This window comes from Dendronephthya gigantea, unplaced genomic scaffold (genome assembly GCF_004324835.1).
Source record: "Dendronephthya gigantea isolate DGI-Jeju-01 unplaced genomic scaffold, DenGig_1.0 000050F, whole genome shotgun sequence".
NCBI classification, from domain to species: domain Eukaryota; kingdom Metazoa; phylum Cnidaria; class Anthozoa; order Malacalcyonacea; family Nephtheidae; genus Dendronephthya; species Dendronephthya gigantea.
This window is the reverse complement of record NW_021163060.1, coordinates 615,195-639,358: the sequence shown is the minus strand read 5'-3', so window position 1 is coordinate 639,358 and position 24,164 is coordinate 615,195. Positions and strand designations below refer to the sequence as shown.

At 36.2% G+C, this 24,164-nt stretch overlaps 1 protein-coding gene across 8 annotated transcripts; it reads right to left on the bottom strand.

The window, feature by feature from the left end:
• Positions 1-681: 681 nt before the first annotated feature.
• On the bottom strand, positions 682-23,690 carry LOC114528429 (adhesion G protein-coupled receptor L4-like). Of its 8 annotated transcripts, none has more exons than XM_028550056.1 (20): positions 19,978-20,110; positions 19,344-19,739; positions 16,461-16,514; positions 8,263-8,526; positions 8,019-8,153; positions 7,728-7,760; positions 7,537-7,565; positions 7,196-7,249; positions 6,568-6,739; positions 6,282-6,477; positions 5,388-5,667; positions 4,940-5,043; positions 4,551-4,653; positions 4,305-4,455; positions 3,958-4,045; positions 3,718-3,784; positions 3,484-3,569; positions 3,203-3,329; positions 3,077-3,118; positions 682-2,515 (listed from the first exon to the last, which is right to left on the bottom strand). In XM_028550056.1, the coding sequence occupies exons 4-20, from the start codon at positions 8,369-8,371 to the stop codon at positions 2,096-2,098; spliced, it is 2,196 nt and encodes a 731-aa protein (XP_028405857.1). In that variant the 5' UTR covers positions 8,372-8,526; positions 16,461-16,514; positions 19,344-19,739; positions 19,978-20,110; the 3' UTR covers positions 682-2,095. The 8 variants fall into 8 exon arrangements, with proteins under 8 accessions (XP_028405857.1, XP_028405859.1, XP_028405854.1 ...); XM_028550054.1 differs by lacking the exons at positions 16,461-16,514; positions 19,344-19,739; positions 19,978-20,110 and adding exons at positions 10,935-11,202; positions 11,319-11,377; positions 11,490-11,875 and having other exon boundaries at positions 686-2,515; XM_028550058.1 differs by lacking the exon at positions 8,263-8,526.
• Between the last annotated feature and the right edge of the window lie 474 nt (positions 23,691-24,164).

Here is a 24,164-nt window from a genome sequence, read left to right as displayed (position 1 = left end):
ATACACCCTTTTAGACGTCAGCAGTGGTGAGTACTTGATTTGGAACAATCGCTTGGTGATACACACCTATACAAATATTCCATTCCGTATCAAAGTGATAATTGTTATTGTGGGCCGGGCCTTTTTATTAGACAAAAAGTTGAAGCGCTCACTTGATTTCAAACTATTCCATATTGAGCAATATTTATCCACGCTGGAGTGGCGGAATGAGGAAATACTTCAAATCTCGGCATGCGTTTTTTGGGCTTTTCTGAATATCAAATCATGTGGGTTTTTCAGTCCAAAGTTCGCGTGGAACTTGGTTATTCCGCCGAATTTCGGGTCCAATTTTTGTTTTATTTTGACTATTTTAATGGGAAAAAAATAGCGACTAAATGCATCGAAGGACGCGTCTTATACTTAAAGACATGAAAATATTCTTCGAATTAGGATCCATATATAATGGAGCCTATAAACCCATTTTTTAGCCTGTTTTGCATTCTCGAAATTTCTGGGATTACAGGAGTTATTCTGCATTGGTAAATCCCGAATTTCAGAAGATTTGCACGGAATTTGAGGATGAAATTACTCGGTGTTGATTAATGAGTGTTTTACTTCCTCAAATTTCCTGCAGCGATATATATCATCATCATAACGATACGTGCATCAAGAATTATCCATATATCCACTTCATTTTGGTTGTAATCGATAGCGTATAGCCAAACCCTTGGTCTTACAGCGATAAACAAGCGATCTAAAACGTGCATTTTATTTCTTAATAAATAATGTGAATGAATATTTCTACAGTGCACTCTTCGCTGAACTTCAAAGATCAGCGTTGATGCGTTAAATATATATTGGACTGTCTTCGTCTATCTTACAATCTCCTATATTACAAGCTGGTAAATGTGTTTTTTGCCTGTTGTATTAAATGAAGCAAAAGCTTCAGGAATTAATAAATATCCGTCTGATGTCTCACAATGAAAAATTAACACAATTCAAACTGGTTGCAGGATGGTATTGTCAAACAAATATCAATTGCACGTTTGACCTATTGCAAAATACTCAGCAGGAAGTCGATTATTGCAACATTTATGAAATAATTCGGGGCTCGCTCGCGGATAGAAGGAGAGCATATATTTCTTTTTAAGCTTGTGAAAAATCCCTCACTGACTTTGGAGAGATTTAAGTAGGCTTGGTAACGGCTGCAGTAGACACAAGCCCCGTTTACACAACTCTAAACCTATTGGCACGCTGAGGCTAAAATGAATATCCTTTCCCAATTTCATCCGTGCTTTGCCTTTATATTGGTTAATTGAGGGTAAAAATTTCAGCCCAGTCGCGCCAAAAACGACATCGCTTTCTACGATTTCAGGAAGCACTACATCAGCATTCGTCATGGTACCCGTTTCGAATTTCATCCGTGCTTGGCCTTTGGAGTTGGTAGAATAAGGGTAACAATTTTAGCCCTGTCGTGCCAATAAATTACGTGTAGTGTAAACAGGGCTTCATCTGAACAGTTGGGGTTGAGTAATTTAAGGCGATCCTCCATTACCGTCCGCTTAACCCGCGCGGGCGAAGCGGCTTTTTAAGATCTGCCCATGCGACCGTGACGGGCCTGAGAAACAAAACGCGGAGCGGATGTATTGGGGAATCGCCTTTCAAATACGACAAGGCTTTGCCCACGATTTCAGGAAACATTAATTTAAGAATTCCTACTTTAGGAAAACGACACCATGCTATGAGACATTCTGGGTGACTCGTTCTTGTAAACACTAAACAGACTACAATCTCTACGAGATTTCATCACTAAAAAACAGCTGATTTTGCGTCATAGAAGGGAAATGTTGTAGCGTGCAAGTGTATATCTTGAACTAATCTCTATTAACAAATTCAAGGACATGGGCAATGAATACTTGAAAAAAACGTTCGACTCTGAACATGAAAATCGCGTCATTTCTCATATTTCCATTCCAATGCACGGGACATTGAAATTGAAGTTTGAAAAACTCATTTCTCTGAATAAACCATCTCAAATTCCATTGCCCAAATCCTGTGTATTTTTCTAATGCTATTTAAAATGATGAAAAAAATTCGAAATTAGGCGAAATCGCTTTCAGGTCGACGTTTCTATTTCCTCAACATTCAATTGAGGGGCGACTTTGATGCTACGTGCGCTCAACGTGCGTCGCGCACTTACGAACAGATCGCCTGAGTTGGAGTGGTCTGGGGTTGTTAGCACTCCAGATTTTTTAAGAGATCTTGGGGATTCTTCCGGGGTGGGTGAATTACGCGGGCTGGGTGTACTTCGCAGGCTGGCGGAGCACTGCGAGCTTCGTGTAAGGACTGGGCTGGGTGTTCTTCTCAGGTTAGGCGAAGGCGAGATCCAGCTGCCTATGATTGGTTTGATAGAACTAGCAGATGTGGGATGGGACTTCTTTGTTGCCGTTGTGGTCTTTTGGAAGGTCGATGGATGGTTTGTCAAATCCAATGAGGTCGCCCAGCGCGCCTTCCGCTGTTGCAGGACATTACGGATCTATTGGGGTGACAGAGGAACAGGACGATTGATCTCACCTCAAAGAAAATGCACCTGGATGGTGGTGGATTACCCCCGAATAGTCAATGAGGTGGAATAGAATCATATTTGTAACATTTGCAATTTGACACGTGCAAATATATTAGAATTTGGAATGGTAAAGCCTGCTTCCGGTAGAAGTAATTGTGAACATGACGGGGTAATTGTGAACATGACGGGGTAATTGTGAACATGTCACGGTAATTGCACCATGTGAGGACAGTTAATGCAGTACAATATTACTACGCTTGTGCTGTAAATAATGGCGAATTTGAACAAGTAAACCAAACTACAACAGACTCTTCAAACATCGTTGAAAGCGACTAGTTCACGACAGTTACGACAAAATTGGAACTAGGGTCAACTATTAAATATTTCTTAGAAAAAAGGCCTTCAGAAAAGAAGTACTTGTATGAACAGATATGAAGCTTTTAAGGTTTGTCGTACATGTAAAAACGAGAAACCATACTGGCATTCACTTCAAATGAATTACGAGAATTTCACATATTATCGCTTCCCTACCTCAGAGCTTCGCAGAACATAAAATAAGAATATGAAAAATCCCTGCAAGAAAGGAAGAGAAATTATTTTTGAACTATTTTTTTCAATGATAAAGTGTCGGTTAATTATTACCGTGTTTTGCTTTACCTGAAGTGAGTTCAAAATATTGAATATATATTCCACAACCAACGAATAGTCGAGCATTAGAATAACACAGAACAGCCAAGAGGTTCCGAGAATTGGAAACAAAAGGAGGCAAGCCTTGACAGATTTTCTAAATGGGTCGGCAAAAAAAGTCAGTACAGTTAAAATTCTCTGCTGTTTCAAATGAACAGCTTGTTTTAACTGGAATTCAAAAATACGTAGTAATATGCAAATAAAGTCACCATGTACAGGAAAAACGAGTTCAGCTGAGCTGAAGTGATTACCTGAGTTGCAACGAGGGTCCACCACCTTTTGTCTTGCCCATTCGTGTCATCTCTTGCACAACAAGAACCAACAACACAAGATTTGCCTAGCAGTGAATAAATATTGAATGAAATAACAAGTACTTTGCAAGTAACGTGATTACGAAAGCTCGAAGCATAAATCCTTATAAGTCCCTGACGTTACGATACCGTAAGAAAGCTAGAATTATATGAGGCTAATGAATTTGAACTCACCAGACAAACAAGTAGAACAGGTCCGACGAAAAACCAGATGTAGTTGTTCTCTTGTGATATCCAACAACTAAAACATATATCACAGGTCGAGAACAAACATTCCAACACCATCAAGGTGGTTGTATTTGCAAACCAACGGATCAACTATATCAGTTGGGACGATTGAAACATTTGGAAACAAAGATGAAACATAAGGACTTCTATGGATAGCATATGGATACTAAGCATTAATGTACTTACATGTCCCCATCATTAATGTAATTGCCGACGCCATTTGGAGAAGCGGCCGCAGCAATAAGCGCCAAGCCAACAATAATCAACGGTGTGACTAAAACAAGGTTTTATTCAATAAGAGAGAGACAGAGATACAAAAAAAACACAAAACAAAAACAAGAAAAGAAAACATCAACAAGAAAACCGAACCAAACAAAATTCAAAAATAAACAACATCATTATCATAATCAACAACAGCAAAAACAATAACAATAACAATGCAGACAATAACAAATATGAATACGTATGTAGAATGGAGAACAGCAACCAACAGAAGCAATGAAAACTCCTGCATTGATATTTCACGAACTTACTCCAGGAAAACAGGTAGTATTGGCGCAGGTAGCTGCTCTCGGTAAAAACTTTGACCACCATGAGATAAAGGTGAAATCCCTCTACCAGCATCCAGCAAAATGTTGCCAAATAAAAATAGTGAAGTAGCGCTGTGACCAGGAGACAAGCGACCTGAAAGGAAAAGAAATTGATTACCCTATCTTTAGACTGCCCTTCGCACGTTGAAATTCATATTAAATTCTTAGAAATTGGGCATTTATTCACACCTGATTTGTCGAGGCGTTCATTCCTGCTAAGAAGAAGATCTGTGCCACACCCAATGATAAAGCCAAATTTGTATGCAAGTGAGCTTGTTCCGTATTCAAACCACTGGAAAGAATATATTAGTTAATAATGAGACTTTTTATGACCGCCGAATTAGCACGCAGTAGTCATACTGCCGTTTTGAAGAAAGGAAAGAAACTAGGCTATGTTTGCTTGGTGGTCAAAAAGAAAAATACTTGTCCCTTTCCCAAGCGACGTCCAAGAAATCCATCTTTATCTTTGGAAAAGATTTCTGCTCGAAATTAATACTATATCTGCGATTTTACCATCGTATATAAACCAGAGGAGGTAAATCTGGGGTAGAAACCTTTCATATATGCAGGGTACTTACATAAGTAGCACATAACTTCCGACCGTCAATGTTTCTCCAATCAAGGATAAGGTAACGCCAATGTACGTAATTAGAGAGAGTGCCTTGCGATGCGAGTCTTCAATCTGAAATAGTAATGATTGTAGATCAATATAACCAGGGAGCAGCGTGGCAGCGTCTTCAAGCAACTGGCATCAAATGTGGTATAACAACTGCCTAAAATAGACAAAACACTTCTCGACGTTTCGACCTGAGGGCCTTCGTCAGGAGAGTTAGAGTTAGTATAAGAGTTAGAGTTATTGGTCTTCAGGTCGAAACGTCGAAGTGTTTTGTCTAATTTAGGCAGTTGTTATACCACATTTGATGCCAGTAGTGATTGTACATCAATTAAGACGGAATTAAGACGGATTGTACATCAAATTAGTTCGAAACATCTTTCTAGTCATTCACTGAGTTCCATGTTACTTACAGCGTTTGATTTGTCATCAATTTTAATTAGAACAGCAAAGCTGGTCGTGTGGTTACATGTGCATTGTGTGCGGTTTGCTTTCGTCGTGTTCAAACTACAACCATGCATCGAGAAATTTCCATTTGATTCATTCACAAAGGCACAATCATAGTTAGGGTACGCTTTGTTGCGATGAGTTAGTGTGAAATTGATGTTATCCATATTCCCTGTTGGTTTTGGATCAATTGTGGCTGAAATGATCTTCGATGCCAACTTGTGTTTAGTTGAGTCCTTTTGATCGCTATAACAGAACACATTGAAAAACTAAATAGAAATACGTCAGTTTTGTATCAATGATAATTCATTTTTCAGGCGCTAGATTTTTCCTTAATTGTTTCACAATTAAAGTGCTATACAGTATAAAAAGTGGAGTGGTTAGGGTTAACACTGGGGTAAATTGTAACACTGGATCAATAAGACATGATCCTTACTGGACCTCTAGGATGAACAGTTTAGAACTGATAGAGTTATCCAGCATAAATAAAGTTAGTTTAGTTTAGGTTTCCTCCTGTAGTAACACTGGATCAATAAGAGATGATCTTTACTGCACCTCTAGGATGAACAGTTTAGAACTGATAGAGCTATCCAGTATAAAGAAAGTTAGTTTAGTTTAGGTTTCCTCCTGTAGTAACACTGGATCAATAAGAGATGATCTTTACTGGACCTCTAGGAAGAACAGTTTAGACTGATAGAGCTATCCAGTATAAAAAAGTTAGTTTAGTTTAGGTTTCCTCCTGTAGTAACACTGGATCAATAAGAGATGATCCTTACTGGACCTCAAGGAAGAACAGTTTAGAACTGATTATTGAAAATGAGATGACAATTAATCCAGAAATGATAAACGCCGTCAGTTACCTTACAGGAACATAACCATCATTGTTGCTCAGATCATGAAACAGAATCCCCACAAAGACTGGCTTCTCTGTGGAAGACAAATCCACCGGAACGACAATGAAATCTGGAATATCGTTATTCAGGGTCGATTCATTTTCCGGCTCAGGGAACATAATAGTGGACTTGTTCTCACGTTCAACATCCATCAGTAATATGTCTGAAAGAGATATCTTAATTAGAAATGCTCTAACTCGTGCGATTAAATAAGTTAAAATATCATTAATTTTTTTTCATTAACCATACTAACCGAATTCATCGTTTTTTTCGTCAATAGATCCATTAATAGATAGTTTCTTTTTATTTGCAACGGCATATTCCACCAATTTTTTTTCCAGTAAAGGCGCGACAATCACTAGTGAATCGTTGGTAACATTAGACTTCACTTCCTTGAGAATTTTTACAGTTACGTTGACGATTTTCTAAAAAAAACATTTCTATAGTGTTGCAGGAAGGCTGGGACACTGGTTGCACCCTTACGGTAATTACTCTTTTACCGTTTACGTATATCTCGCCTTGATTCGGCAAATAATGTCAAATACTATAATACCTGTATTGAAAAAGGTTAATTCTACTCAGAGTGTGACAAAGCAATTGTTACTGATCAATGGCAAAGTTTTCTCAATCAAAAGGAAGATTTAAGTTGAAACATTGAAAATTAAGCTCTCGATCGTCCGAAAATACCGTCATGAAATCTTTACGAGGATATTGAGACTCAATGAGGTTGAGTGTGAGTGAACTTCACATAGAGTACAGGCGTAATAGCTTCAATAGGTTCTTAGGGGTTTTTTTCCAGGCAAGTCAACCTTGTGAAAATATTAAAAAACGCGGTGTTACCTCGAAATTTCTAGTGTTCCTAAGTTTTTAAATCCACTTACCTCAAAAGCTTTTGGTTCACTATTATTGATCTTCAAAAGTGCCGCATTTAGTTTCTAAAACGTTTTTAAAATGTGTCAAAATGATTTTACCCTAACGGCGATCAATCCCTTGTCTATTCGCTTATTATCTTATCATATTCCTGTCAAAACGTATAATTGGAAAAAGAAGAAAATGGATCATTTAAACCAACTCTGGACAATATAATATTGCAATGTAGGAATTCGGGCAATTGTTCCTCTTTCATTCCCCACGTTCCCTGAACAGCGAAACTGATGTCCCTCACCGAATAACCGTAGAAATATTTCTATTTGACTATATATGTATATGGGTAAGAACTTACCGTAGCTATTTCACTTTCCGTATTCGAAGCTAAAACAAAAAAGGCGTAGTGTAAAACACGGAAAGTCTGATGCTACATGAAATCTGATTGGTTGATTATTTTTGCGGAACCATAGAATTTTTCATTTCGCGTTTGAGGTCATTATAAAAAAATGGCCATTGGACGACAAGTGCAACCTTTTCTTTACATACCTTTGGTCGATGAAGAAGTAGTTGTTGGAAAGGCTAGGAACGAGAGAAAAATATATGAAATGAGCTTCATTTCCTGCTCACTCCCCCCTCTGGATTCCAGCTCACCCCCCTGGATTCCACTTCTAGTAATAATAGAGTTCATGGTCCATACAACGATGAAAAGAAAAAAAAACGCAACAAAATAATGCAAGTCATGCTGGTGGTCGATGAGAACTGGTTTTTGCAAAGTTCGTCCAACTGGTAACTAAAGCGTCAATAGTTTCAATGAAATTGTCTCGTGCATTTGTTCACCTTCAGCACGTGAAGATGAACCAGGACTTGGTGTTGGCATCGTTAAGATGGTTGTTATGCATGTCACATTTTCCTTTCGTGGAGAATTCGTCGTCAATGGTGGTGTTAGTACCGCTGTCGCCAATGATGAGCTTGCTGAAACATGAAAACGACATAATGATAGCCCAATATAGCATAGACAACATATCGTCAAATGAAACGTTTATTCGAATAGTCGCATTGGCACTGATGATTGCAACTATACCTGGTGTTATCATGGTGCATTTAATGGTTGGTGTGGCACTGATGATGGTGCTAGACTTGGCATCAATAGTGGTGTTTGATTTCACAATATTAGTGTTTGATTTGATCATGACATCGATAGTGCTTGATTTGATATTAATAGTGCTCGATTGTGCAATGGTGACGATTGGTGTGGCATTAATGTTGCTTGATTTGGCGTCAGCCTGGATGGTGCTTGATTCAATCGCATTAATGGTTGGCGTATGGCTGGGAGACGAAGTTTCCCCTAAACAAATATCGAAGCATATTTTTATTTGCTGTATTCAAGTGCAATTGATAATCCTGCGTTAAAAAGATTTCATTAATTAACAAATCTTCTATTTTTCATTCATTAAAAATAAAGTCGGACTAAAATTAGCTTTTACTAGCTTTGCGCGTTTGAAGAAAGCCCTGTTGCAACGAAAAAGTAAAGATCACATGATGAATATATTTCTATTGAAGACTGGCACGTGCGCGGCACGCCGGAGTTAACGCCAGAATAGGCGTCTTGCTGCATTATATAATGATGATAATCTTTGCAACTTTCAGTTACAAATTTTGTGAGAAAAGAAGCCTGAGGTTTGAGATTTCAATATTTGGATAATTTTTCTGATGACACGGATACAAATTAGGATCGTTCTAAATTAATGGATTCAAAAAAATCTATGTGTGAAAGTCGTATATAATTTACCTGTAATATAACAAAACAATATGATATAATTATAAAAATGATTTGTTTTCAAAATTCGCACCGCCCATATGGCGTCTTCCACAGCATGCTATCGAAACTGTGGGTTCAAATTGCACGATATTCAGCCTTGGGCTTTCAAAATCAGGTTTTCATTAAGATTATTATCATTTTGTCAACATTTGCTTTTATTAATGTGTTCTGTCAAACAAATGTTCCAGTCTTGACATTAAGGCATCCTGAATAATTAATATCTTGATTTGAGATATTTTCATACGTATATTTTTTTTGTTATTAGTTTGAAGATGGTAAACTTTACAACGCAATTATTATCTTCATCCCTATCCAGATAATGCCCTTTCAAAATTCAGGCCTTTTCAGCGCGAATAACATCAAATTATTCAGTGCATGGAATTAATCAAAAACAGAAAAATAATTATACATATTATGTGTAAAGCAATCATTATGGCGGAAACAATATAAACTTTTTGACGTTGTGATGCAAATATTTATCCATATTTTGTTCTAATGATGTGCTGCCCTCACGGACAAGAAAAAATGGTCGTTAAAACACACACAAAAAGGTCATTTCATTTCGAGACAGGCTGCCCACAGCCCACTGGGAGCTTGCTCGCATTACTCTGGTTATCCTTGTTAACTCTTAAAAACCTGTAAAATTTAATGACATAAAAATATTAGACATGACAGAAAAATGTGTAAGATATAAAAGTCCGAAATATTGTTATTCGTTTCACCAAAATTATAAACAGTATGGCCATTTCCTGAGATATATTCTATAAAATAAAGCTTTCTATAATAAAAAAATTAGCAGTATTAAACAATTGAATATTATTTCTCTAGTATCGAGACAATATTATACCTCAAAGATGTGTAATATATTGGTTCGTTAAATGAATAATTGAATAAAATGCATTAAGCCAAATTTTAACAAAAAATATGATATCTCCACAGTAATATTTTATGGTAAAATTAACTACAAAATATCGGTTTGAATATTATATATGTGTAACATAGTATTTTAAATGTGATTCTTGTGTTGGGCTTATTGCGTCAGTGCAATATGCAGGATATTTTTTATTCACTGATAAAGGCCCGGGTTAACGGACCGAAAGCTTTGCAGTATTAAATACTTACGTGGTGTACCTACAAACTAATTTACTTATTGATGTCACCATGCAAACATACAAGAATATTATCTTGATGTTTCGTTATACACACGTTGCGATGGATAAGGCGATATGGCCTGAAGGCCTCTTTTGTTATACTCTATCCATCTTTTACAATCTAATCATGAATATTTTTAGCAACAACTGAGGTGATTTTAAACTGATTAAATACTGTTACAAATTAGTTGTATACTGATATACAACAAGCCAAATTTTGCACTGTATGGAAAATAGCATTCACGTATCTATAGTTTGCATACAACGCCAAAGTGAAATTATAATTATTGACGTTTTGCGTAAATACATTAGGAAAATCTTTAATCGAAGAGCGCCACTTGTGTATGTGTAGTACGACCCTATAATTTTGAATGTTTTCCAAGGCAGTGACCCTGCTTTATAAAATGTATATATTGGCTACGCTATACATTTTTATATAAAGGACACATATATACGGACCTATAGTGATATATATTAGGGAGTTTGGGCTTAACGTCTATACTTTAAACGGACGACGCTGACGGAAACAAAATTTCGCTTTAGAAATTTCGAGATAAGAAAAAAGGGTTTAAATGAAAGGATTTAAATACAAATGGCAAGAAATTTTGACTTATGTTCTCTGCTGTTATTTGTCTCCCACTGTGGGCTGATATTGAAAAAATCATTAATAATAAACACACTATTTGCGAGCTTTAAAAGGCAATCGAGTACGCCAAGTTATTCAATTAAACTATGCTCATCTGAGCCTTACGATCCTTTTGACAGAAAAATTAACAAACTTACCTTCCAGGATCTGATCGTCGTGTTTCTCCGGCAACTCTGTGTGTGTTTTCACAACAAAACACGCAAGAACGACGATAACAGCAATAAATATTCTTCCAGTGTTCATAATGGATGCATTAAAGCACTTTTGAACGACAAGACGCGCGTAGAAATGATTTCAAATGTTCACAATGCCACAATGTGAAAAAGCGATGATAATTTCAACTGACAGTTGAGAACACGTAGCCACGAGTCAGTGTTTATACAATCCTTTTATTTCTGCCAGTCTCTATGAATAGAGCAATTTATCAGTGGAGTGAACTAAAGGAGCAGGTGAAACAGTAGTTGTAATTACGCTCGAATCTTGAACGTGGGGAAACAAATTAAGCTGGTTAGATGACTTACTTTCATTGCAATTAAATTTTAGAATCGATTCTTGTTGAAACTGGTGTCCTCACGTTAATCTGGTTGAAAAATAATAGATTAAGAGAAGTCTTAAAATCGAATAAGACAAGATACGCAAACAAAGCGAGATAAAATCAATTCGACAATTGCCATGTTCAAGATGTATCTTACCTGACATTCCAAGTGAGGAAACTTGTCTCCTACGCTGCGACCTTGGTGTATGTATGTTTTACGCAAACCGCGAAAGGACAAATGTATGACAATTTTCCTGTCTTATTTCTTCTTTACGGCCATCTTATCAGCATTTATCTCAACCGTTTCAATTAAAGCAGCTTCAATATCGATTACAAGACGCGTGTTGACGAGCTTGAGGTGGAATTTTCCAATATCAAAGCGCGTGACACGTACAATTATAAGCTGATGAATAAAATCAATTTACGTGCAAATGAAATGAGATTTTCCTATTTGGTTGCGTTTGCATTAAACTGCAATTTAAATGCTTAAATCGAGTTCAAAGTGGAAAAATAAAAAACAATGCACACAATCGCGATTATAAAGAAAAATATGCCGCCAGTGTCTAAAGTTTAAATCTTGTTTCATGAAAAACGAGCAAGGTGAATTTTTAGCTTCATGAATGATAAATCCTGCTGATTTGTTTACGAGAATTATGCGTGCGCAGGGGGGGTTGGAAGAGTTAGTTTTTTACTTTTAAAAAAGTAGGAAAATAGATAGCATATGCTCAACAAACGAATTGAATTAGGAATAATGTTTATATAATTATATTTGACACAATTTTCAGTATTTGCCTGACTCAGCTTAACTTAAACCCTGAGGCCGGTTCGGTTGTTTAAAATACCAACATTTTCACAAGTTTTGTTAAGCATCGTAGCTAACATGCCGAAAATACACGATTCTGAAGATCGAGTTAGCTACATTTTCATACTGCATTCACATACGGCAACCGGCTCCAAGATATTAATGATTTTCTTTCGGTTAATTCTTCATTATATAATTAAATCAGTTTGTATTTAATTGCAAGAACTCGGACAAACTAATCAGACAAAAAATGATATTCAAATTAATAACGGAATATATAGACATCGACTTTAAGAAATCACTGAACTCTATAAATATCTGGAGTGAGAAAAAACGCCAGAAAATCTAGCCAGACAATGAATCAAAAATGCAAACCAAAAATTATTCGCCGGTTCAATATCATGTATTATTGTCGAGCTTGCACTCCGGATTGACACTAGGCTTCGCCTCGTTGGCCATTAGCCTAAATATCCACCCGAGCTCAAGGGGATTGATTGCAGCTAAATAGTTTATCCCTTTGTACCCTCTTTTTACCCCTTCTACCACTAGCCCGCTGGCAAAGACTTCAACCCACCGAGATATTTCCGACACCAAACTTCTTCATCGTTCTCATTTGCCGTCCAAATCCACGCCGCATTCGGGCTAATATTTCCAACCACTTTATTCCACTGACTGCTTCCTCCATCATTGAGTGCCACTACATAGGCTGGAGACCACGGGTGCTCCATTAAAAAATTATTGGTACAACCCCACAAAGAATTCGTAACCAAACCACTGTCAAAGGACGCAAGGATGCCACCATTGTCGTTTTTTTTCTTCTTTACTCTAATAACCACGCTGTGCGTATTTTTTGGCAGTTCAACACGTTCAGCATTTTTCCAATTGCTAAACTGACTTTGAAGAACGTGGCCATCAGCTGATACATCACCCTTGTGATCCACGGCTACATACCCAGTCGTTACCGCTAGCGATGAAGCAGCTTTTCAAATAAAAAATTAATAAAAATAATGAAGGAAATGTTGGATTTCTTTCTGCGCCTGGATTTTCTACTTAGGCTATAAGTTTGTGCTCGCCAATGCTTGGGGTTGATTTGGAGCAATTGAATGTATCACATTTGGATCTAAAAAAGTTCGGCAAATTTTTATTGAAATTTTTATAAGTGTTCTTAGTGTATACTGGTTTGTTTGTCTCGAACAGAAAACCTTAAATATTCTTTAATTTTTTTTCAAATTCGACAATGGTTCAACTTTCCATCGCTGCGCAATTTATACAACCGTAACTATGACGTACACGCACAGAAATTAATTTTCTAAAGTTTTCATAATTCGTGAAGATCTTTAACAAAAATCACACCATGCATGCATAAGCCATATGGATTTCAATCGCGTGTATCTTACTTTCCCGCAAACGTACGTAGATAAAAAGCAAATAGTCTTCAATGACATGTATCATTTAGAAAAAAAAACGCCCAAAAACATACAACCTTTCAATATAATCTCTTTTTTTATAAAATGATTATCTCCAACGAACGAAGGCGGATTCACGGTGAATGCGGTAAAAATTGAAACTTGTGCTTTCGCAAATTGTTTTGATCGCATTTGTCTTTCATTTGCGTTTTATATGAATATCGATTTCGGTGTTATAAAGTTCGTGAATGAATTCGTGACTTTATCAAAACTTTTTAAAGAAGGATTCAAGTTCCGGGTTGAGAAGTGGCTAAGAAAATTTAGAATATTTTTTTACAAAGTCGATATAATAACGATGCAAAGTCGAATAATGCAATACACAAAATTTAATCAAACTGATATTCATTGAGGGAACTATTAAGGGATTATCCTGTAGGTAGAATTAACAGTTTCGAATTTCGCTATGCATGTGAATGAATATATATACCTGCTTAGCGTAAATAAGATCAAACTAACCAGCAAAAATAAATTACGAAATTGGAAGTTTTCACGAAGTAACGAATATATTTTCCACTACTTTTAAAATAAAAGCTAAAATATATTCCTACTTAATGCATCTTAACACAAACATCAATGTACCATTTAGTCTACTCAATATACAATACTATTATAATACTCACCTTTATTGAAAATCAAAACGGCACAAAACAGCGTTGAAAAGCTCACAAAATTTGAGCGTGTCATCTTCTTGAAGCTTTGATCCATCGCGAAATTCGAAGACGACAAGAAAATCATTTGGGTATTTGTTCAGCTTCTCTGTGTGTCAACACTCATGATAACCTTGCAATTCAAGCAATGACAACCAACTGTACATACGAACCCAAGCTTCAAAAACTCCTCTTCAATGCAAATGCTCGCGTAAAAAGTCACACTAATATATTATTAATGATGGATCTCGATCGCCCATTTGAACTAATGACATGCTATTTTTTTACTTCTTCCGTTTGTGCGCATTTTAAATTCATATACAACACGTGATATGCTGATAGTGTGCCAGCTTCTTTCGCAACACGCTTCAGTATTGCTCGAAATCAACCCGGGAAGCTAATACTACCGCGTTTATCTCAAACAAATTCATATTAATTTTCTTTAACAACGGCATCATTTTTACATTTCAAACTGTATAAAACACTCTGCATTTAATTTAAATGTCACACATTGCTTAGCAACGACATCGAAGTCGATTAGTCGCGCAGATCGATTTTTTGATGAAAACCGATCAAACTCGATCAATCACGGAGTGAGTGGACTAATGGCAATCCAAAATTGCCATTTAACATCAGGTGAATCGCACTGAAATGGCACTGTTTTATCATTTAGACAATACGATTGAAACAAAAAAAGTATTAATACATGATGTCTCTTTGTGAAACCTGTTATCATAGTGTCAGGGGGTAAACAAATTTGGATTATGTAAATACATTTTCTTTATCCTCTTAAAGCAGAAACTGTTTTCTTAGCATCAAATCTAAGGTTCTTGCAGGTATCTTGCTTTTCAACTCATTCTGTTTCAGGATTTCCGTAGAATCACACCGCAGGGTCCCATCGAAAACGATAGTTTGTTCCCATGCGGGTACCGTTAGACAAATGTCATTTCGGTCAAATTAAATTGCCAATAATATATAATTCATCGTTCCATTTAGAAGCCTACAATTTATCGAAATTAAAACGGTAATAAAAATTCGTATTAAAACGACCCTTAGGGGTAAAAACGTTTAACTAAAATCATCGGTATATAGGCTCGATTTTATGCTTTTTTTTTATAAGCCTAAGGACTTAATCCGTGTATTTAAACGCAGCTAGTGCATGGGGAAAAATTGTTTAAAACAGTCACACATTGAAACCTACGATACTTTTAAATTAGTTTTATATTTAAACAATTTATCATATATTGGATTAGATTCTCCCCGAGAGAAATAATATTGTATGAGAAAGTCGGCAGAGGATTACTTTATTTTGTTGGCAACGAAGCCAGTCAATTCCAACATGTTCAGCTGGGCAAATTAAGGGGGTTGCATGTTAGGAAGGTGTAAAGTGATTATCACAAACGCAAATGTGTACATGCATTAAGGATTCTTATGTACGTGTGGATATATTTACGTTGTAGCAGCTGCACTTGTGAAGTAAATATCGCCTTTATTGCATATGACGACGCTATTGTGAGTCGAAATACATTGTTACGTTGTTGCAAGCCGCGCAAAGACGTTTACGAAATAGCTTGTACGAAAACGTGTGAGTTTAAAACGAAGTCGTTGTTTTTCAAAAGCCAGGCAACAACGGATCTCCCGGTTTTTGTGGGCGGCTCAATAATTCCATGTTCAGTAAATCCTAAATACACGAACTTAATCTTTGAAATTAGGTTAGGATTAAGCTTAGGATTAGGTTTTAGATTAGGTTTATGGTTGATTAGGGTTAACCTTAATCCTAAATCTAATCTTAAGCCTAATCTCAGGGATTAAATTCGTATATTTAGAATTCACTGAACATGGAATTATATCACACTCTTCGCCATTTTGGATTCATTTTAACATCAAGCACACGCGAGATTTGTCATGGTTTGTTTTACGACGTTTGGCTTCGGAACAATCGTAACACATTCGGAAGGCTTTCTCGCTGTAACAACGGGCAAGCAAAAACTACACTGACATGAAAATTAAGCCGCTGTAAGCTTATCATACAAGGTTATTTTGATCTTCTAATCTCTATCAATTCTAAAAGAAGTGGGCTGCCATGTTCAAATGCTAAAAACAAATTGGTTCCAGTAATTTTGCAATTGAGACCCACGATACTAAAATGGTGACGCGCGTATAAATGAATGTTTCTAGATTCAAAGATGTTAAAATCATGTAAATATTCCTACCTTGGACTGCTGTAGATGTTTGAATTAAAGGCTGGCTTGGCGAAGGTAGAGGAGCTGCAAAGAAAATTAAAGATGTTCTCAGTGTCTAAGTCTTTATATCCGAACATAAATATGATTTGAGGGCACTTAAAACAACAGGATAAGCTTTGAATTGAATGAGAACTTTGAAATTAGGTTATTAATAATGAGCCAACATCCCTTGTTAAAGTATATTTAAACCGAATTGTTTGGTATCCAAATTAGCTTTAATTACTGTCAAATAAATGTCTATTTTGATCTGTGATACATCTAGCCAATCAGAACAGTGAATCTTAAATTCAAAAGATGTCAGGTGATTTTTTTCAAAATTTGACCTCAATATAAGTGGAATGCGCAACCCAGGTTTTTTTCATAATCGATGGTGAGATTCACCAGTGCAACGCTTTGTCTAAATTTTACTTCGGAGACGAAAAGAGTTCAACCATTATGACAGAAAAGGAACCAGAAAAAACCCAATTGGTTTTTTCCTGGATAGACATGGACAGGGTCACAGGGAGCGTCATTATTAAGCGGCGGTTAAACTGTAGGAAGGAATTCAGAAATAATTCAAAAGAAATAATTTTCATTATCTTTTATTTTTATATTTTAAATTCTAAGATGTCACGCGTAAGACATGCGGAACAACGGATGATTATTTACATTAGACACAATTGAACTCGGTCATACTATAACTGCATGTATATACTGAAGGCATCGCATACAATAATGAATCTAAATTAACGCATAAAAATAATCACATAGCAATTATCCTGGCATATAGTATTTCATACGTCGTATATTTGATAACGTACACCGCATTCGTACAATATAATAGTTAAAATAATTCATCCGCTTTAAAACGTTTATGTACGATAATTGGATTTAAAATTTATGATGACACACGCAAAATATAGCCTAATTTATAATCCTCATTGTCGTCGTCCTTCAAATTCCTTTTAAACTTACCGAAGCTTTTTCTGCAGCACACGTCTTTTGCCATTTTGTTCGAAACCCAAATCCACTGTGCATTTGATTTAATGTTATCTAATTTTTTGTTACCGTTAACCCTCTGCCATTCTGTGCTCGTATCATCATTTCTCCCATATGTAACGGCTGGTTTCCATTCAGGTTGATAATGGTCGCAATTACACGCGCTCTGACAACACTTGGATTGGACCTGCTGTAATGTTGTACAATCGGAAGTTGTCACACAACAATCATTCATTTCAGCACATTCCCATGAATCATCCGTGATCACGTTATTGTTGAAGGAGGCGAGAATTCCACCAACACCACCCGTGTTATGGGCTTTTATTGTCACACTTCTCGTGTCACCTGGTAAAGTGAAATGTTGAGGTGTCTGCCAGTCGACATTGTGAAAAATACGCTTTTTTTCAGTGTCGTTGAATAAACACCCACGGTTATCGATAGATATGTTGACTGCAATGCTAATTTCTGCAAATAAATGAAAGACATTTAGGCGCCCGGCTAAATATTTAAAACTTGGATTAACCTCAGGATCAATTTGTTGTGTTCAGATACTAATATATAAGTTATAATTCCCTTTTTGCGATAGATAGATATTAAAATTCAAGTTTCATTTATGAAGATATTTTGCTTTCTTACTGATGAATGCATAGTAAACTTGCCGTTCTGACAACTAGCGTCGTCGTTAATTCGGCCGTTATATATTGGATTTACTGCAGATGTATCAGGTATTTATACGTTTGCATTTTATGTATAATGTATACGTATTGGCATCAATAAAATGTTCTGCAAATCAACATAAATATCACCCACATAAATGCACGTTTATGTACAGGTATACGCATGGCAAAAAGATCAAAATTCAAGTTGTATTTATGACATGTTTTGTTTTGTCTAACTCCCCGTATTTCTGCCAGACGCGTAAAACAAAATACGTATTTCACTATAAAAGCGGAGAAAAATACCAATTCACTCACCATTTGACTTTTCAAAGCAAAAAACGATGAAAAATGACAAAAAGATGATCATTTTTCTGCCGTTGTTAGTTCCTACTTCTTTCTTCTTCAGCTGCGCCAAGACTTTGTGAAGTGTTTAAACTTCAGCGCATGTCTTATTTAATTCCAATGATTAAAATGTGAAGACAATGACATGTATAACCCAGTTAAAACGACAGTTTCAAGAACTTCATGAAGCTAATGTAAATATTATCCTATAAATATACCACAAGGTGAAGTACCTTTGAGTTTGGAGATGATTAAAGACCGACCGACAAGTATACAATTACTAAACGCATGCAAATATAGAGCTTTTAAAATAAGCCTATTTTACTGCATGATCAAAAATTATCGACAATCGGGCTGATTATAGAGTGGCTGCGAAGGGATTATCAGGAATTGTCACTTAAAAGACAATTTTGGTTTCATTTTAAAGATGTTCATTTCTAGATGTTTTAAGAAGTACGAAATGCGCAGATATTGCACAAAATTAATGTGTCCATATTTGTTCTTCTTTATATTGACTAAATATTGCTTGTCCTTTCGCACAATAAAAAGTAAATATATACTCGCACAACAAGAATTTACATATTGCATGCTTTTTTGAAAAACTGACATACGTATAGAGAGATCAACTGTAATCGTGCCGTAAAATGATCAGTCGCTGACCACTTATTTGACGACACTGTGGACTCGGGCCGGGTACCCCCGGGGAGAGTTTCTCGGAGGTAATAACAAATATGTCAGGGCTTGCATCTGGTTCTAAATGAAACTTAAAGTCGTGCAATGCCCGCGTAAGGTAGCATCAATAATATACGAAGTTGTATTGTATACCTGAACTATATAGATTTCTGCACGATATTTTCTTCTTGATCGAACTTACCAAAAGTCCTCCTGCAAAACACTTTTGTAGCCTGTGTATTTTTAAACCAAATTTTTTTTGCTGTCGAATCGATCTCAGGTATATTACGATGATAGTCGACAATTTTGGGCGGTGACCATTCCGTGCAATTGTATGAAGTTGAACACGATGTCGCATCAGCGCATTCCCATGATTCATCCGTGACCACGCCATTGCTGAAAGATGCAATAATTCCACCAGCGCGATTTTGGTTGCGAGCTTTAATTGTCACGACCTTTGTGTCCCCGGATATGTTGAAATTTTGCGATACATCCCCACCGCAAATCAGATTTCGCGTTTCACTTGTGTTGCCGTCTGCTATCAAACTTCCACTCGTTTTCACAGCAATGTTGACAGTTAGTCCATTGCCGAAGCCACCTTTAAAGAGAGCAATACGTTTGCATTAATATACAAATTTAAGTTATTTAATATTTGGAAAACATAGAATACAGCTGCATGAAGTGCGAAGAACAGTTATAGCTATTTAAGGTAAAATGATTGTTTTTAACTCCTTTTTTTTAGCACAAAATTAACTGGGGGTGTCATGAGTACTAATTTATGTAGCTACTATTAGCCCAAGGATATAGAATTGCAAATATTATATAAAAAGTACTACCTTTATTGCTATCAGATGTGGAAGTCGTGTGGTCTTTTGGAATCCTGCAAACAAATTTTTTATTCCTGTCGCAACATGTTGAGGTGGATAGGACAACTTTCTTGTTTTTTAATTTTGCGTCAACACAAAGCTGTCCATGAATTTTTTACTGCCCTGGACATCCAGATGAGCTACATAACTCCCGCTCAAATCATATCGATTCGTTTCTTGGTTGAAGACATGGTCTGTCCAATAACGATTGTTGTCTTCCTCCGATTCTTCACCAGTGGTTGCCCATCCATCTTGAAAATCATATAATTTTCCACCCTTGAAGAAGCAAAATGCCTCAGCTCGTGGCTGGGTGAGCTTTTCTTTGCTGAAATAATTGTTGTCACCAATTACACCCCCTGAATAAAAAAACTTGCTGAATGCGAAATCTTTAATTTAGGCCGCTTTCCTTTATAAGCGATAAAAATGGTCAAAACGGACGTATTTGGAATGGAGAAAGACTGTATACTCGTCATCAGGACAAGTCTGGCCGCTTTTACTGTATAAGGGGAAAGCACACTTTAAAATTTAATTCACATGTGATTCATGTAGGCCTAAGCGCGTTTGAATTGACTTTATAGTTTCAAGCAGCTGTTTCATTCCTACGCAAAGCTTTTCAGTTTTTTGACAAGGTGATCTATTCTTTGCCTAAATACATGGCTTGATTAACGAAATCATTTTTTTGTCAAAATAGCTCAGGCTTTTTACTATATTGAATGTCAATGAGGCGTTTTAGAGTTAGTGATACATACGGGTAACTATGAAAATGTCATCTCAAACTGAATTACGGTTTACAATGGAATCTATCATGTGAAAATTGCATGAGCAATTAAATTGGATGACGGTTTAATTGTCTTGTATATAGGGTAATTTAATTATATACTCACGCACGAAAAATTAATAAGAATGTCTAAAAATTTGTTTCCGTTTGTTTGCTTGACCCTTGGCATTACTATATTACGATAAGCCGAAAAAGGAAGAATGTTAGCTATAATTAAATTCTTAAATTCGAGCTTTGTTTGTTTCAAACTTTACTTATGCCAAAACTGGTTTTCGCACAGAAATGGCTATTTTCATGATTGATAAAAACATCTTTATTAAAAAGAAGATTCATGCAATTTGCCGATGTGAACTTTTTTGTAAGCGTACACAGAAAACTTGATGCTGTTGCTGAAGTAGCCTAAAAATGGCAATTAAAAAAACCATATTTTCCGGCGCCAATGATCTAAACTTATGATCGCCAATTGATCATGTTTTATTAACTAACTCATGCACGAAGACGTGTTTGAATAATGAAAGGAAGGGAGAAATTAAACAATTTTTTAAATGGTCTTCGGTGTTAAAATTCATGAATTCCTTTTTTGTCAAATATTCAGCAACTTTTTAAAGGATGTGTGATTTGCAGAGATATATTTTTGTATGTAGACTTTAGACAAGCATCAGTGGGGCTGTTGGGATTTAAATTATTCAGGCAAATGATACGATTAAAACAGTTTCAAAGTCAACAGGCAAAAGTTAAACAAATCATTATTTATGAAGATCATGCAGAGAAACACGATTCGACGAGTTTAAAGCTTCACAAAGATAAACTTAATACAGCACTTTTTTAAGTGTATAAAAGGATTGGGCCTGATGATTCATGTGGCCAAAAAGAAAGTCGTGTTCGTTAGCGAAGCCATAGATAAAGCAAGTTTGGTGTGCATGATTTATGCTTGCATGTGAATACATACATATACCTCCTTTGTGACTGTGTGAATACAATTAGATAAAGTACTAGTGAAATATAGCATATTAAACAGTGGCAGGAGGTGGAAGAATGCACGTGTGTGGTCAAATATAAATATGATTTAAATAAAACGAAAATATTTTGAATATAATGAAGATGTTTCACCAAATCACCCTTAGTACGAATGCTAAAACATATCTGCTCAGTTATTGATGCATTTTAATACAAAGGCATGTATATTTAGTCCTCATGCATGCAATAAGGTACAACATATATTTAGTATACTAACCTTTGCCTTTGGCGAAGATGAAAGTGACCCAAAATAGCTTCAAGAGGTTCACAAAATATGGGAAACTCAGCTTCTTAAATGTTGTTTCCATCGCAAAGTCGAAGATAAAAACCGCCCGAATGTTTATTCAGCTTCTTTAAATCTATAGACGATGTCCCAAGATGCACGTATACCATGCACGAATCACGAACAGCCAACCGAATCCAAGCTTGACAAACTTCTCTTCAATGCAAATTGCTCGTGAAAACTCACACTAATATATTATTGATGAAGATTCTAGTGCTTGCGAATGACGCGCGTATTAAAATCTGCATTTCAAACTGTTTAAAGCACAATTTTAATTTAAATTTCCGACACTTCGCTTATAGCAACGTCACTGGCCCTCGTTAATCATACTTGGACAATGACGTAGAAAAATTACTCTCCATACGATCAATCATTGTGCGTGAATTTGGACAGAAGCGCCGTGTATAAGATGCATGCTATACAAAGCATACTCTATAGTTCCTGTTTGATCATTTTAAAATATGATTTAACATAAACAATTCATATTAATGCATGAAATCTTTGTAAAATGCGTTCTGAGAACATATAGTATCAGAAATTAATACATAAAATATTTGTGAATTTGTTTCTCAAAGACATGCATGCATACATCGGGAAGCAAACAAATTCGGATTATGTCAATAATAAACATACATAAACCGTCTTCCTAGTATTAAATCTAAAACTATTGCCCTTAAGGGCTACCTAGCTCAATTGAGTTATACTCTTTTTCTCGAACGCCTTGCGCGAGAGTTTTGAGAAATTATTTTCCATTTTGTTGGCAAGAAATCCAGTCCAACTTGTTTCACTTGGTACATTTAGGCCGTTTTATAGGTAAAGTATAAGATAATTACAATAATAGACACAGCTCTGCATGGTTCATGCGTGTAGTTAAATTAAAATTCCTTAAAAAGAAGCCGTTGTTTTTTTTTAATTTGACGAATGAGCGAGCAAAAACAATGCCGCCATATTTCCGACCTTTTCAAAAGCAAAGCAAACACAATATTCTGCCTTTCTATATGTGGCACGACCAATTGTTTTTTCCGCCATTTTGAATTGATTATCCTACCTCCTACGCGTAACGAAATTTTTAATAAGCTTCGTCTTGTTGCTTTTTGGTTTTACCCGCGTTGCTGAGCAATCGTCATACATTCAGAGGATTTAACACTGACCCCCCCTCGTCGTTCTCCATAGGGAGGGGGTGTGTGGGTGACTAAACAGAGGGTGATTGATGGTGCATTCGGTAAGTAAGGGGCTGTTTACATGAGCCCGGTTACCCGAGATTCAACGAAGCGTGAGAGGACTTTGAGGTATTGAAATAAGTTCTTATGACACCAAACAAGGACATGCCATTGTTGCGGTGATTATACGACTGCCAGGATAATGTTATCTGCTCATTTCAATACCTCAAAATCATCTCACCCTTCGTTGAATCTCGGGTAACCGGGCTTATGTAAACAGCCCCTAACTAATATATAACGGACGACATAATTTGATAACACTAACACTGTGGGTGGAATAAAATACTCAACATGCATGCAATCGATGCATATATTCTTACCTCCAACAGTTGTCGTCGTTTGCCTCAAAGGGACTTGACTTGACGAGGGAGCTGCAAAGAAAATAAAAGATGTTCAATTCTTTGATTGTCTGAGTTTAAATGTTACAACAAGTACTTGTTTTTTGATGATAGAAGTTGTTTGTGACAAGTAAGTTAAAAACTCACTTTACGGATTGCGCGTTTTCTGAATCGAATTGAATTGACTGAGATATTCAATTATCTACAAACTCTTTACAAACCGAATTGTTGGGTATCTAAATTAGCTTTACTATCAAGCAAATGTCTTTATTTACCGACGTAGCCCGGGAACAAAATGGGTAAAAATCACCGTCATAATTTTTATATGCTAATGCTATTATCTTAATTCTATACACAGGAGACGGCTGATGAAACAGTCAAATCTCGAAGCTTTCCTCGCGTGAAACCTTCAAAAGACTTTCGAAAACATACATTTAGCTTGTCGAGGTATATAAAAGAAGTGATCATGGAAAGGTGAAAATATTAGATTTATAACTGTATTTAACTTTAATTGAAAAGTG

Bases quoted from the DNA above. Each gene is read 5' to 3' on its own strand.
- LOC114528429 (XM_028550053.1), bottom strand. From the start codon at position 14,335: ATGATTTTCTTGTCGTCTTCGAATTTCGCGATGGATCAAAGCTTCAAG. The intron at 5,044-5,387 runs GTAAGTAACATG...TTACTATTTCAG, and splicing joins TTGATGACAAATCAAACGCT to ATTGAAGACTCGCATCGCAA. The intron at 3,785-3,957 runs GTAAGTACATTA...TATATGTTTTAG, and splicing joins TACATTAATGATGGGGACAT to TTGTTGGATATCACAAGAGA.